Source organism: Mugil cephalus, chromosome 13, assembly GCF_022458985.1.
Source record: "Mugil cephalus isolate CIBA_MC_2020 chromosome 13, CIBA_Mcephalus_1.1, whole genome shotgun sequence".
NCBI classification, from domain to species: domain Eukaryota; kingdom Metazoa; phylum Chordata; class Actinopteri; order Mugiliformes; family Mugilidae; genus Mugil; species Mugil cephalus.
Window position 1 is genome coordinate 18,679,263 of NC_061782.1, and position 15,643 is coordinate 18,694,905.

The 15,643-nt window shown below is 41.6% G+C and overlaps 1 protein-coding gene across 3 annotated transcripts in view; it reads right to left on the reverse strand.

Moving 5' to 3' along the window:
* Window positions 1–570: 570 nt before the first annotated feature.
* LOC125019267 (equilibrative nucleoside transporter 1-like) overlaps window positions 571–15,643 on the reverse strand; it is a 35,985-nt gene continuing 20,912 nt past the window's right edge. For 2 of the 3 annotated variants that reach the window (XM_047603939.1, XM_047603938.1), the window contains exons 2-13: window positions 11,106–11,186; window positions 10,869–10,950; window positions 10,153–10,334; window positions 8,988–9,127; window positions 7,898–8,032; window positions 6,152–6,249; window positions 5,917–5,998; window positions 5,165–5,250; window positions 4,869–4,974; window positions 4,561–4,646; window positions 2,834–3,033; window positions 571–2,094 (exon numbers count right to left, since the gene is read on the reverse strand). In XM_047603939.1, the coding sequence (XP_047459895.1) occupies window positions 1,983–2,094; window positions 2,834–3,033; window positions 4,561–4,646; window positions 4,869–4,974; window positions 5,165–5,250; window positions 5,917–5,998; window positions 6,152–6,249; window positions 7,898–8,032; window positions 8,988–9,127; window positions 10,153–10,334; window positions 10,869–10,950; window positions 11,106–11,134 (1,338 nt within the window). In that variant the 5' untranslated portion in view covers window positions 11,135–11,186 and the 3' untranslated portion in view covers window positions 571–1,982. Of the gene's footprint in view, window positions 2,095–2,833; window positions 3,034–4,560; window positions 4,647–4,868; window positions 4,975–5,164; window positions 5,251–5,916; window positions 5,999–6,151; window positions 6,250–7,897; window positions 8,033–8,987; window positions 9,128–10,152; window positions 10,335–10,868; window positions 10,951–11,105; window positions 11,187–12,026; window positions 12,192–15,643 lie in introns of those variants that run through there. The other variant, XM_047603937.1, reaches the window with a different exon arrangement.

The following is a 15,643-nucleotide window of genomic DNA, read 5'->3' on the forward strand; positions in this document are numbered from 1 at the left end:
AAGTTTTCAAAGACTGCAGAAGGTTAAAGGGGATTAGACAGCAGTTGAATTTTTTCCACTAGTTTCTTTAAACACTCCCATGTACATTAGAGCCGACTGTTAACCGATTTAGCCACTGAGTGAAAATGAATTGTGAGATATATTTCTCCTTGGCAGTGATTCACTGTGGGATGGTTTATGAGTCACGAACAGGATGTGTCAGGCGGCATCCTGCTGGGGATGGCTGCTGCCGACATGAAGTGTCATTGCTCTTGGGTGGAGGTGTCGTGTCTGGTCTGGGTCTGGGTGGGTGGTACATGTCAAAGCAACATCCACATGAATGCCAGGTCCAAAAGATTCCAGGAAAACACTGAATTGTCACAAGATGGTCAATGCTATTTACATCTCCTGTCTGTGGTCATAATGTTATGCCTAACTGGTAATATAAGGAGGTATGTTTGCAGTGACTATTAATATTTCTACTTGATTAAAAAAAAAAAAAATCTCCCTTCTCCCCATTGGTAAGTAAAGAAGTTTACGTCTGAGCAACCGATGAATTCTGCACCGGGCACTTCCAACAGTGAGCCAGAGTCCTAAAAACACACATTTATTTTATCACACAACCGTCTTAGATTGAAATATTCATAACTTTTTAACTGTCTGTGTCACACTTTCAACGCAAAACACAAAGTACAAGGACCAGACAAACATTGTGCTTTTAAACAGACTGCATGGATGTTTAACAGCTGGTGTAATGAATGTGTACAATTAAAGCAGTTTTTGTTTTTTAAGAAAAAAAAAAGCATCAAAAGGCCACAAATATGCAAATAAATGAAGGTACAACATCAACAGGCCTTTTATCAGGTTGAGAAACATACTAAAAACTAGTCCTGGTATAAAACTCATCTCCCTCGATAACATGATTAATGGTAAACGACACAAGAGGAGGAGTGAGATTTAAGAGTCTCACCCACAATGGCACATTTCATGTCACAGCTGCATTTCTCTTGCATATTAGTGTTGCATTTCAAAATACATGGTGACAAAATCTCTTATTTGCTTAGTCGGGAAGACACAGCAACAGTAAAAAAAAAAAAAAAAACACATCACATAGATAATACAGTATGAACCCAAAGCTTGTCAAAGTGAAGGAAGAGGATGTTTTCAGATGGAAAACAGACCAAGAACTTCATCTAAAACTACAAACACTAACACGATGAAGCTTCAGCAGGAAAGTTCCCAGACAGTTGACGGCCCAGATCGCTGATGTAAACCTCGTCTTTAGGATTCTGTCCGTCATTACATTCTTTTACAGAGCCGTTATGAAAAAGCTGAAGCAGAGAGAAGAGGTGAAGATGTTCATAAGCTGTTCGACGGGTCAAGATTTCCCTTCAGAGTTAATAGTTTTCCCAGGTTGTTTTTGTGTATTTGGTTTGATGGGAAATAAAAGCTGCAACAAGAGTGATGTACGTCATAACAAAATAAAAAAACAACAACCCAAAACTTAATCACAACTTACAAATTAAAAATTCAAAAAGTCTAGATGAACAGGAACATCTATAACAAAAGACTGTGGAACACTTTTACCCACCATCCTGTGATTCCTACAAATGTGATTATTTTAGGGGATATTGAAAAATTTTTTTTTTTTACTAATTTTGTGCGAAAGAACGTTCTGTGAGTGGGGCTGCGATGCTGCAGGTCGTTTTAACACTGTTGGGCTCAAGATGTCAACTTTAAAGGCTTTTCAAAGAATTTCCTCTCTCTCTACTTCAACGAGTCCACTACAACTTATTATTTAACAGTTTTGGTTTTGATTTGTGCTTAAACAGTTTGTTTGAACAGTGGTACTGATTAGAAAATGCCCCCAGGGGCAGCACATGTTTGTGGACTGTGTTGCATGAATTCAGATAAAAAATAAAAAAAATAGCCTATTTAGACTCATGGTGTGTTTGAGGGTGGAGTGGTCTAATCTATATCTACTTGACGTCCTGCTGCAGGCTTTAGATCATGGCCCGGAAAGCAAAGGAGAAAGCAGCACCCAGCGCCAAGCCAAGAGACAAGAAGAAGGCCATGATGGCCCCCGCCGTCTCCGCCTCGTGCTGCGCCACCTTCCTGGAAAGAGAAGCCACGCAGTTAAAATAAGACAATACAGGTCAGAGAGGATTATCTTAGCGGAACAGCTTAAAGCAAGCAGCACCACTAAAGTCACTTTATTTACATATTTGATATTACGGGTGCGTTAAAGTACAACACAAATCAAATGCTGCCTTCAAACAAAGCTCGTGACGTGTGAAGTTGTGTACACAAAATGTTTGGAGTTCAAGTGGTAACATCAGCCTTAAATATGAAGAGCTGGCATGGGACAGATGTGGAGACACATTTTAACAGCAGCTGAGAACAGACGAAGTACTAAAAGCTGGGAACTGGGTGCGAGGAAGTCTCAGGTCTGAACGGGGCCAAATATTAACAGAAGGAGTCACAACTTGGACCTCAGCTAATAAATAGTTCCCTCACACGACCGCTGTCACGGTGTATGAATTTAACTAAATACACATTGAGTTGAGGGTTAGTTACTGCAGTATGGAGTATTTTTGAGCTCCCTGTGAGTTTTTTTTTTCTTCCATTCTTGATGCTAAGCTAGGCTAATCTCCCATCTATAAAATAATTCATGATGGACAGTCTCCAAGTATCCAAATCGCCTCCATTTTGATTTCATACACTGTCATGGGAGTGGTCTCAATCTCCTCATCCAGTTCTTGGAAAGAAAAGTGTTTGTGTGTGTGTGTGTGTGTGTGTGTGTGTGTGTGTGTGTGTGTGTGTGTGTGTGTGTGTGTGTGTGTGCTGTACTTACTTGGGTCCAAAGCACATGCAGAGGCTGGCCAGGTATCCGTTGGAGAAGGAGAAGAAGATCATGAAGACGATGTACCAGGCGTCGTGGTAAAACCACACGGGGAGGTAGTGACGAGGCTGGACGTTACACAGCATGAAGAGAGGGATGAAGATGACCCGCAGGCCCACCAGGACGGGGAGCCAGATGCTGTCTTTACCCGGCTACAGACAGACAGAGACAGAGACAAGGAACTCAGCTTGGCTCAGAAAGATGTACAGTGTATTGGTGCATGTGTGTAATGTATTAACCCCACACTACACATAACAACATCTGTCAACAGTGGTGTATCCGGCTGTGGACACACTCTAAAAAGAAAGAATATCACAGAAATGTTCCTCTGAAGAGATTTTTGTACTGTTAAATGTTTTTTTTTTTTTTTTTTCAGCTTTACATGTGTGTGGACGGACAGCTGGGAGAGGCTCCAACAACCCTCCCGACCCTAGTGAGGATAATAGGCAGTGGAAGATGAGATGTGTGTGACGCCGTAAACCGTAGTTCATAAACTCATTTCTTAGAGTTGACAGGAAGCCGAGGGGACCCAGATCAGTGTCGACTAATAACGATAAATAAACTCACATGGTCCTGCAGCAGCTGACTACCGTTATCCAAACCAGGATGCTGCATTCCTACGTCGGTCAGACTGTGTCAGCCAACTGTTGCCTCTGTGTGCACACTGACCTGAATAAATTAGATTACTTCCTCTGGGTCGCAGGAAATGAAGGGTTCGTTATTAATTCCTTTTATTGTCGATAAAGGTTTCAACAGAGCTACGTTTAAGTTGTGCCAGGAAATAAGAGAAAGAAAACATAAGCATTATGTTTAATGTATGTATTTTAAAATGTATAAAATAAAAGTCAGGATAATTAAACCAGGAGGAGGACGAGCTACCGGTTTGCTAACTAAACTTAAGTATCAGGATCATGTGACTAAGATGCTCGGCATCACACTGGGACCAGCTGACAACTAAACACACTGTGAAGCAAACAGAGTCTCTGTTAAAGGATGTAGGAGGATAGGAGTCGGCCAGAAACAACTTCGTGTTTTGAACAGACAGTGCTCCGAGTTCCTCTAATCTTATGTAGCTGTCATTGCTAATCCAGATGTGAAGGAAGCTCTCCAGTCACCTTTCCGTGACTAAAGAAACTCCCTTTCCACAGAGCACAAAGCAAATCTATGATCTCAGCAACAAAACGTGTTTCCTCAACCTTCGAACCATCAGTGACCTTGTTTTCTACCATTCCTCCAATGACTAAATGACGTGCTCACGGGTACACACTGGGTGTAGCTGCCAAGGTGCTGTATGGCTGCTGATCACACCAAATATTTCGATGAGGTCATTTTAAATGGACGTGTTTAGAAACTGGTGCGCTGAAGCATTGGCCGCTGCCATCACAACATGCAGTTTGTGTAGATTTTGGTCCGCGGGAGCGTATTATTGATGCCATTACATGGAAACATGTGGGATTCTGCTGCCACAAAGACTCCAAACGGAACAGCCAGGAAAGTAAAACCAGTTTCTGATGAGCTTTTAGTAGAATACAAACACCGACCATTACAGTCAGCTGTCTGTAAATGTATCAACCGACTTATGAGCAGCCAGTCGGGCCTTCAACCCAGTGAACGCACCGAGAAAAAGGAAGGTTTCTTTTGGCGAAATGTTTCATCTGTCTTGTAGAGTTGTTACTGACCCACATGCAGACGGCCGTCAGACTCCTGCCAGCCCAGTCCATCACGTTGAACAGGAGGAAACAGGACACAGGGATGAAGTAAGTATCTGAAAGGAGAGGAACACAAACAACGTGCTGTCAACTACAGCGAGACTGAGGTCGACTTTGCCTGAAATAAAACACCGTACACGTCTACTGGCTCCAGAGGTGGAAAGTGCTTGTTGGTTTTTCGTTCATGGAGGATCACAGTTTCTATGAATAGACATTCCCTGGTCCACTAACCACTTCAACAACATAGCTTTGTGCAGAAAGAAGAATGGTAGACTCACTCCAGGCGCCTTCAGTTGCTATTGACTTGACCTCGACAGTCACGGCCGGGAAGGTTCCGATGGTGACGGTGAAGATGAAGCACACAGACAGAGCCATCACCCAGATCTGAGCAGAGGAAGGACATCGTCAATACTGTGTGACCAGCTGGAAAGTGAAGCTAAGTTCTGGTTAGAAGATCAGATGTGTGATCTCAGACATGTCATTCTTCTTGTGTTTCAATTAATAAAACACTCTGGAGTAATGATCAGAAGAGTCGTGCACATTTCTTTATTTGTTAAATAAGTGCTCATATCACCTGCTTGAAGATGTTTAACACAGACACGCCGGGTTTGGCCTCGTCTTCCATCAGATTCACCACCGGCCGCTTCTCTGCTGGACTTTCTGGGAAACAAACAAATGACTCTCTGTCATTATATTGGTCAAGTGATACCTGGAGTTGGGACCATCATTACCACATTTAACATTTAAGACGGTGTCTGCATAAGGTTTCAATCTTGCATACCACAGGGTTCCCATTACGCTCTCACACACACGAGTAAATTACAGCACAGACACAGACAGACTCAGGCTGTTGAACGAACACAAACTAAAGCAAACAGTTTGGTCTTGCTTAACTCAGAGTGTAAAAAAAATAAAAGAGTGCAATCCTGGGTTTTAAGGAGACACTGTTGACCAAAAAATAACGGCACTCTGCAACTTGTCAAAGTCTCGTTTCATCCTATTCATTTTCTACAAGTCTTCAAATTATTAAAACTCCCCTGGTTCAATCACCAGTACAACAGATGAGCAACTATTAGACAAAAAGTTTAAAATCTATTAAATGAACTTCTACAAAATATACATTTTTGTTTAGGATGCTATAAATTGAAAATCCGTCTGCTTAGTTCTGCAACTTGAGGTTCTGTGCAGCTTCAGATAAAGATAAGCAGCAGCTTAATGATTTACGGATGAAATGTACCTTTTTCGCATGTTATAACTCCAAATAAAACAAAAAGCTTGAGCTTTCTTAGCGATAGCTCGGACGGCCTGTGGGGATTCTGTACGTACCTTTTTTGAGTAAGTCCATCTTGTTCTCCTCATCAGCAGAAGGCCTGGATTTATTGGACTCCATGTAGTACTGGAAGAACTCCTGTGGACAAAAACAAAAACCACAATGAGCCATTTCCCCTGCGCCCATGCAGCAGAGATGAGACGAACGTGTTCCCCTGAAATGCTATAAAAGTTCAAATAAACACAAATCCAGAAATTTCTAATTCCTAGTTTGGAGACTACGAGGTCTTACCATCTTGGGAAGAGTGAGGTAGGATATTATAGCCAGAAGAATAACAACACAGGCTGTGATGAAGTAACCAAAAGCACTGTCCTGCAGCTCTGATCCACCTGAAGACAAAAGAAGCAGAAGCATTGGTTTGTGGCCTGATATTCAAATTATATTTGGAATTCCAGTTGATGTTTTATCCAATTTTAGTACAGCTGTTTTATTATCAATGAATATGACTCTAAACTTTCATCCAGGTGATATATTGGGTTGATTTTTTACCGGTTGATACCAGTCGGCCAAGAATTCCAACATAATAGACGTTAATTGTGGAAGGACTGTATAGTGAGCATACTGTAACCTTTATTTACTCATCCTCTACAAGCATAAAAACGTTTAACGTGTTTGCACCCCTCAGGACATCCGCACCAATTTTCACAAAGTGCCTGAAAGTAGACCCCCTCTTTCCAGCTATGACCCCCTTCGGCAGCAATAACAGCAACTAAACATCTCCAGTAACTTCTGCTCAGTCGTCTACAGCAGCTGGAGGAGTTTCAGCCCATTCCTCAGTACAAAACAGTTACAGTTCTGAGATGTTGGTGGGTTTCCTCACATGCTTTGATTCAGGTCCTTCCCCAACATCTCTATTGGATTAAGGTCAGGACTTTGACTTGGCCATTACAAACATCCATTTTATTTATCTACTTTTGTAGAGCCGCTTGTGTGTTTGAGATCTTTGTTTTGCTGCATGACCCAGTTTGACCCAGACTAAGAATTTAATGGTCCATCAACAATGGTGGGCCGTCCTGGCACAGAGGCAGCAACACCGGCATAAACAAGGACATTACCGCTCCCATGTTTTATGGTTCTGATGCTGGAATGCGGAGGGTTTTTTTTTTACATCTCCAAACATGACGCCTCTTGTTTAAACCAAACTATTTTGGCCTTTGGTCTCATCCGTCCACAAAACATTTTCCCAGTAATCTTCTAGCTTGTTCACATGACGTTTAGCAAATTGCGCATGTGCAGAAAATCGTCTTAAGTCTACTGCAGCTGTTGCCAATCTGTCTCACTGTGGATTTGTGGATTCCAAACTCTTCCAGCCTGATCCAGATACCTATTTTATCGGTGCCATCGCACACTTCCACAAACATTTACTGTGATAGTCAGAATGTGAATATCTGATTTCTTGAACAAACCTGGCATCAAAAAAACACCCTCATGTATGGATTGGACACACTTCTGAACAGATGGAATTTTGACATTGAACTGAACTCCCTCACATTTTCAAATAACAGATATTGGCTAATTCTCTTGAATAAACAAATGCACAAACATAATATTCCTGTTTCAATGAAGGAAACTTAGAAGGCTGCATTACCCAGGGCGGACCTCTATACAATCAAGTCCTACTAACGAGATGAAGCTATAGTTCATTCTCACTACTATAAAAAATGAACTCTAATTAGGATTATGTCTTTATTGATTCTTTATGAAATGTCATGTGATGCTCTGGGAACAACTACAGCCCAACAAATGCTTCATTCATCATAACTCTGTCGAAGAAGTCAAATTCAAAGAGTGTCCGGCTGAATTTAATCAGAGTTAATCGGCGAATACGCAGCTGAACTTTTAAACCTTTTAAATCAAATTGTGTTTCGGATGCGTGTCTCAAACGTCCTACTTATTAGCTTATAGTCATGGTTGGCTGTGCATCAGTGATGATTTATGATAGAAGAGGTGTACTTGTAGTTAGTGCATGAGACATACTGGCTAGAGCGCAGATCATGGAGAAAGCGGCGAAAGCGCCGGCCAGGCCCTGCCCGCTCATGATGGGAGTGGTGTAGGAGGCAGGGAGGATTCCGGCGAGCCCGAACAGACTGCCCTGAAGAATCGCCCCGAACGCTGGGGAAGGACAGAGAGAACAAGATTTAAGAGGATTTAAGAGTTACACAACTTCATAGAGACACTGTGACACAGAAAACAGAGCCCCATGACATATCTGAGTGAAATGGCACCTTAACAAACGTAAATATTTGACATAATTATTTTCTTTCTCTCTTTATGCAAAGTTGTATCCAGTATCTTGTGACATGCGTCCACTTGGAGGAATGTGCCAATATCAAAGCTTTAAAGATCCCCACATCCTCCCCTTTAAATCAGACACCATGGGCTATTCCACATGAAGGCCTGGGGTCAGCGCTGGCCCACTGGGATGTCAGGAGGGGGGGTGAGCTTATCCCTGCTGCTTAGTGAGTCAACGTCAATAAACAAACACTGTGAGAATACAGAGAGTGTCTTCTGAAGCTCAGTGTGGTGTCAGGAAATGCATGTGTGAATCTTCAGAAGACGGTGTGTGCAGATGACTTTAGATCAAAGAGACGTGAGTTCAACGTGGACATGAGGGGAAGACGATCCCTGGTTTTATGTATATAACAGTAAGTGTGCAATAAGTATTTCCCATACATCAAGATTATGAGGGTCTGGTTTTTAAGATGTGTACAAACCGACTTTAGAAACCCATTCAAAATCTAAATTTGAGCAAATTACAATATTTATAGGGGAACGGTGCGATGCAGGTCTGATAGGCTACATTAGTTTTAACTAGATAACAAAGAGAACGGTTTTAAATTTAAATATGTTTTGTGTTGTGCCCACTAAGTACAGTTTCCCTTGTTAGAAAACAATAATCACCAATCAGGAAGAATGACGCTGTCATCCTGTTATTGAAGTACAGTCTTGGAAAATGTTGACAAAGTGACTGTTGGTAAATGTATTGGTTATAAGTTAATCTCTGCATTTCCTGCAGAGATTACTAAAGAATCAAGCTCATCGTCTTCGACATGCATCACAAACTCACAGTTGATGCAGACAATCTTGATCATAGTGAGGGCGAAGAAAGGCAGAGGGGCCATGTCCACTTTGACGAGCACAGCTGTCAGCAGGAAAACCACCAGGATGACCGTCAAGCTGCCAGAGATACGCAGCTTCTGAGGAATCCTGAAAAACACAGAGGGGAAGTGTAACAACAACAACATATCGTGTCAGTTTCTGCAAAACGAAAGCAAAAGAAATCTGGTAACAGTAACAGCTTGAAATTATTGGGCTTTTAAAACTAAAGTGGAGGGCGATGGGGGAGAAGTTTTGCAATTTAAGAGTGTTATAAGAGCAAAAATGAAAGCGAATCATCACTTAAACATTTTCTGAATCATGCTGTTAGAGGGTCACTGCCCTTTCCAAGGAAATGTGAGTTCTTTAAATAGTAACTACTGAATCGGTTTCACTTCAGCAAAGAAGGAGAAAACTTTTGGTTTAAGAAAACCAGGAGAGTTAAAAAGCGTCAAAGAACTGAAATGTAATAACGAAAAAATAGAGATGAATTTCAGAAGAGAATCTGGGAGAGGTAAAGAAAAGGGGGGTGGGAACATAAATAGCATTCCTGGGTGTGTTTGTGCAAGAGTCGACCATGGTCGGGGTCCACCCCAGATCTCCCTCAATCCCACTCTAATTAAAGCAAACATACTGGAGACATACAGACATACGTTCACGTAACAGGATCATGTTACCTGCCCCGACATGGGCTTACCAAAAGTTGACCAGAAAGAGCGGGGAAAAGTAAAGATGCAGCAAAAAATTGTTTGCACATAATCTTGTGTTAAACAAACGTGTTTCTATTAGATAAACTTGGAATACATCAACTTCGACGAGTACAGTAAAGTGCATACTGGTCATACTTGAGTTATTACAACAGGGATTTAAATGCTTTTACTCCCTGAATTATTTACAGTATAATCTTATTTATTAAGAAATGGAAGGAATATGAAATGTTTGCTTGACACTGACTCAGTGAGAAGTTTAAGGACATAACTTTGAAACGTAAAAGTAGAGACACAGGGCTTTAACAAACACGTCCCCCGCTACTGCCATAAGTTAAAGTCCCATAACATGACTATAATGAACAAATGCTATTAATGGAGTCATGATTTTACATCAATAATTTGGTCTGAGTAGGTCAGTGTGGATACCTCTGGTGTATGAAGGAGTTGAGGCAGGTGAAGATGAGCAGAGGCACCATGGCACACAGCGTCATCACATTGTTAAACTTTGACTCCAGCACATTGCGAGTGTCTTCCGCCGCCAGAGTCACGTTGATTGTCTGATTGGAGGGGACGTCGGTGGGTGGATCTTTCAGCCGACTGGTGAAGTACTGAAGAAGAAGAACGGATGGAAGAATGCTCATCCTTTTTTTTTTTTTTTTTTGCAGCTCAGCAGCATCATTGATTTACGAGGTTGTGTCATATGGATATAAATTTATTTAACCGCAAAAATCCCAGCGAGGTTAGCAATTCCTCGACATCTGGATTGTCGAGTATGTGCGAAGCGAAGTTAAATAGCAACAAATTCATTTCAGAGTCTACAATAATGCTCTAATTCCACAAGTTAACTCCTTAAAGCTCAAAAAGAATGGCTGGGATTAGGGAGACTCTACCACTGCTCATAAATCCACCTGGCTGGAGTCATTTCAGCCATCCTGAATGAAGCCAGGCTGTTAGAAGGAAACGTAAATAAACAAGCTGTGTTTCCTTTAGCTTAGGTGACCTTCCTCTAAGCTAAGGTCACACATCTTATTAAAAACAACCATCATGCTCTTACTTTCACTTCCACGTGTCTCCCGCTCCAAGGATTAGACGTTCGATGCAGACATTTTCACATTCAGAACGCGACTGTCCTAAAAACTCACCATGGTTGCTGTCATGAAGAAATTCCATGGCAAGAGGGTTCCCAAGCCCAAGATGAAGAAAATGATCCAGACTGCATGGTATCTGGGGAGAAAGCAAATGGAAAATTCACAAGAAAGTACTTCAATGAAGCGATTCATCTTAATCACATCAACAAACAATTTCCTACTACTTGCTCCACGGGTCTCAACCAAATCTCATTTTGTCGGTGTTGTTTCTTTCTAAAGAATTTCACTTACTTGTCCCGAGGTGCGTTGATGGCCGTCATGGCTCCCGTTAGAGTCAGTCAGAGGCTCGTGTTCTCTGGGTGCTCTGCAGGTCTGCAATATACAGATAAGACATACGAGTTTCCAAAATTAAACAGAATTTGTATTAACACCAGCCACGCATTTCAAACTTCTGTATTCAAATATGTTAATGTTAACTTATTAGTCCACAACAATTCAACAATGGCCTGAGTTGCTAAGCATTAGTCCTGTTGTAATGTGCTTTGGAAGAGTTAGGATAACATTTAGTCTTTTAATGTGTTTTCCACTGTTAACATATCGTATTTATCTATTCCGTTACAAACGATTGCTGTAGGTCAATTGTTTTATAAATGGTTTCCCGGAGCGCGACAGACTTGAATGAGAGTTCCTGCCAGGAGTTCAAAACAAGCTGGCACAACAGCTTTCCATTGTCAAGCATCCAAAGTGAATAAGGTACAGAGATGTTGTTACATTTTTGGGGTGTTTTCAGTTTTCCTAGGGTACTTATAATTCTTCATAGAATCCAATATTAACCTGGCATATATTCCACTTTTCTCCAAAAAACCTCGCAGATGTCATTTGAAAGGAAAAAGTCAATTGGATTTAAGGAAAGAAGTTGCATGCCTTGTCAGCGATAACTCAAACTTTATCACATTTTGTTGCGTAAACTTGTCTCAGTCCACAGAGACAGAGAAGAGACAAACCACAGCAGTGGTTAAACACTCAAAGAAAAAACACAGCTCAAAGAATGTTGAAGCTCTGTGGGAAACATGTGGAGCAGTTGTGAAATTCAGAAGATAACTTTTAAAGAAGCCAGAAACACATGCATCATCTCCGAACTATGGCGGAACAAATGATTAAAGAGGCTTAACGATACGATTAGCTAGCTGTTAACCATTAGAGAGGACTTACGTGGAGAAGAGTTCGAGCGCAGACAGAACAGTCCTCTTTTCACTGGTCAGATGCTCAACAGGCTCTGCATGTTTCACTTTATGTTATAAGGAGGTTTAAATGGTCGACTCCCAGCTGTCTTCAGCCCAGTGGACCTGCCCCTCAGTGTCCATCCCTCCCTCTTCCCTTCTCCTCAAAAAACTCTCTCTTAAACTCCCCTAAATCTACATTTTGAGCAATTTGGAGCAAGAGTTTTAAAATGGTATATTTTCACATCTTGTACACTCTCAACTGTTCTGCTCTCAGTATGATCCTAATTTTCAATGTACACACCCACGTCCTCTTAATTTACCCCCCGTTTCCTCCCGCTTTGTAATTTCTCACCTCATTTGCTCCACTGTTCCTCCTCAGCACCTCTATTATGACTATGTTTATGTCTGCTGTGCCCCTGGCCTTTTTTGTGCACTTCATATTCTCTCACGTGCTCATCCATCACCCATATCCCTCCCTTTTCGATTTTATTTTGCTCCGGGCGCCAGACTTGTTGTAGCCGAGACTATTTGTACCGTCCCCTTTGCCTTCCCTGCATCTTTTCCAGTGCATCTGATGGAAGACATGTGCTCAGATAGCTGAGTGACACCTTCTACAAACACAACAACCTCACTTAAAGACGCTTCCTCTTTACAAAACACACAGCATTTTGGCATCAAATCAAGCTAAACAACCCAAGTTTAGTTTGTCTGAGTAATTACTCGACTCACGAGAACTTAAATGTACTGGTTGACCGGCCACTGCCAGTGCTATTAATCAATGCTCTTTGTGAGGACGAAAAGGGGACAATGTCCTATGAAGTCCTGGAAAGGGTTGCATACTATTCTACTGATCAATAGGTGTCACTGACGGGCCAAGCAGTGTGGCATGGCAGGGCAAAGGGTGTAAAGAGTTAAAAATCTGATTTACAAAACTCGTGAGGATGACAATACATTCAATGCCTTCGCTTGACGTGTGTGATTGAGTAAGCTTACGCTAAAATCATTCAACAGTTACAAACTTCAACAATGGCAAAGCGTCGTTCTGATAGCCAATCACAACATGCAGTGACTGAAACAGAAAACGTCAACCATTCATTAATCGAGTTGAGTAAACATAAAACTGCCACGTACAATTAGATTTAGTCAAAGTTCAACAGATGACCGCTGGCAGCTCCCCTCTAAGTGCTCGACATCATGCATCCCATGGTTGATCTGGTCATGTGCTGCGAGTGAGGACAGAGAGACCTCTATATGAACGGAACCACGCAGGTTGTAGCCTATTAAGTGTTATGCATTGAAAATACGGGAGACTGTCTGAGAACTCCACAAAAGTCGTCATGTTAGGGACGACTGTGTGAAATAGAAACCTCTCAGAACAAGACAGGAAACATCTGGACAAAATGATAGACCAGAGGCAACCACCCCTTCCCGAAAGACTCATCTCAGCACAAAAACTAAATCCTTTACTACCCCCAATTTAAATCCTAATTTGATGGGACCACCCCTCACGGGTTTGAACTTTTAGACACTAATTTGATGGTTTTACATACAAGAGACAAAACTGAAATTTGGTTAATTGCTGCACATTTCCAGTGTCAGAACTTGTAGGACAGTTGTAACCATTCTCAAAACCAGCAATCTGACATTTACACCCACTTTACGCCAGAGTCGATCTTCTCTGACTGCATTTTTATTTGCCATCACTATTTCATGTGTCCCAAATGAATGGCTTCTAGGAAGGACTGAAAACGTATGGTACAGTGGTGTGAAAAACTGTTGGCCCCCTTCCTGATTTCTAATTTTTTTTCCATGTTTGTCACAACTAAATGTTTCAGATCATTAAATACATTTAACTATAAGACTAAGATAACACAAGTAAACATTTTTTAAATAAAGGTTTTTATCATTATTGTAAAAACGAAATCAAAACGAAGATGACCCTGTGTGAAAAAGTGATTGCCTAATAACCGTTATAACTGGTTGGGCCACACTTAGCAGCAACTGCACTCAAGCGTTTGCAAAAACTTGCAATGAGCCTTTTACAGCAGCGTGGAGGAATGTTGACCGACTAATCTTTGCAGAATTGCTGTAATTCAGCCACATTGGAGAGTTATCCAGTATGAATCGCCTTTTTAAGGTTGGCGTGTTGTGGATCATTGTCCAGCTGCAGAACCCAAGTTCCCTTCAGCTTGAGGTCATAAACAGGTGGCCGGACATTTCTCCTTTTTTGGTAGACAGCAGAATTCACGGTTCCATTCATCACCGCAAGTCTTTCAGGTCCTGAAGCAGCAAAACAGCCCAGACCATCACACTAACACCAGATTTTACTGTTGATATGTTCTTTTTCTGAAATGCTGTGTTACTTTTACGCTACATGTAATGGGACACACACCTTCCAAAAAGTTCAACTTTCGTCTCGTCAGTTCACACAGTATTTGTCCAAAAGTCTTGGTGGTCTTCAAGATGTTTTCTGGTCAATCTTTCATCTTTGAACTCTGCCATGCAGGTCATTTTAGCCCAGTCTCTTTCTTATGGTGGAGCCATGAACACTGGCCTTAACTGAGGCAAGTGAGGCCGGCAGTTCTTTGAATGCTGTTGTGGGGTCTTTTGTGACCTCTTGAATGAGTCGTTGCCGCACTCTTGGGGTAATTTTGGTCGGGAGGCCACTCCTTGGAAGGTTCTCCACTGTTGCATGTTTTCACCATTCGTAGATAATGGTTCTCACTGTGGTTCACTGGAGTCCCAAAGCTTTAGAAATGGCTTCATAACCTTTTCCAGACTGATAGATCTCAATTACCTTCTTTGTCATTTGCTCCTGAATTTCTATGGATCGCAGCATGATGTCTAGCTTATGAGGATCTTTTGGTCTACTTCACTTTGTCAGACAGGTCCTGTTGAAGTGATTTCTTGATTGAGAACAGATGTGACAGTAATCAAGCGTGGTTAGAGAAACTGAACTCAGGTGTGATGGTGTGATAAACCACAATTATGTTGGTGTGCTTATTCACACATGGACATGTACGTTTGGTTTTCCCCGTGTATTTACATTTGTTTGACATGTAGTTGTGACAAACGTGCAAAAAAAAAAAAAAAAATCAATCCCCTTTCATTTGGAGCCAAACGTTTAACTCCGAGCTGTCAGAATGCATGCATGATGAGTATGGCAGGGTGAGGGGGGAGATGGTGTCAACTTTCTGCACATTACGCTCTGTTGAATGAAGACTTTTGGTGCCGTTTGAAAGACGTGACTGGTTAAAAGTTCAAGTCAACAGTTGTGTTATTAGTGACGCACAGTGAATTTTGTATGCCTGGCACACTTAGAAACAGACTCTCTGAAAGCAGCAACTTTACAATTTGCCTGGCCATTGAACCAACTTTTCACTCTGCTTCTCAGTGTGAAAAGCACCTTTAATAAACTTCTTAAAAACACAAAGCCAAAATATCATTTCACAGTCATCGGTCCTCCATCTCCCTCCCTCTGGTCACCATGACAAATGTCATCAGCACAGCTACATGAGGCAAAACAGCCATGGGCATTGCAGACACAGTTTAAGACATGTCCCAGATTCCTGTAAAGTATGTCTCTCTAAACCTAACGTGGCATCA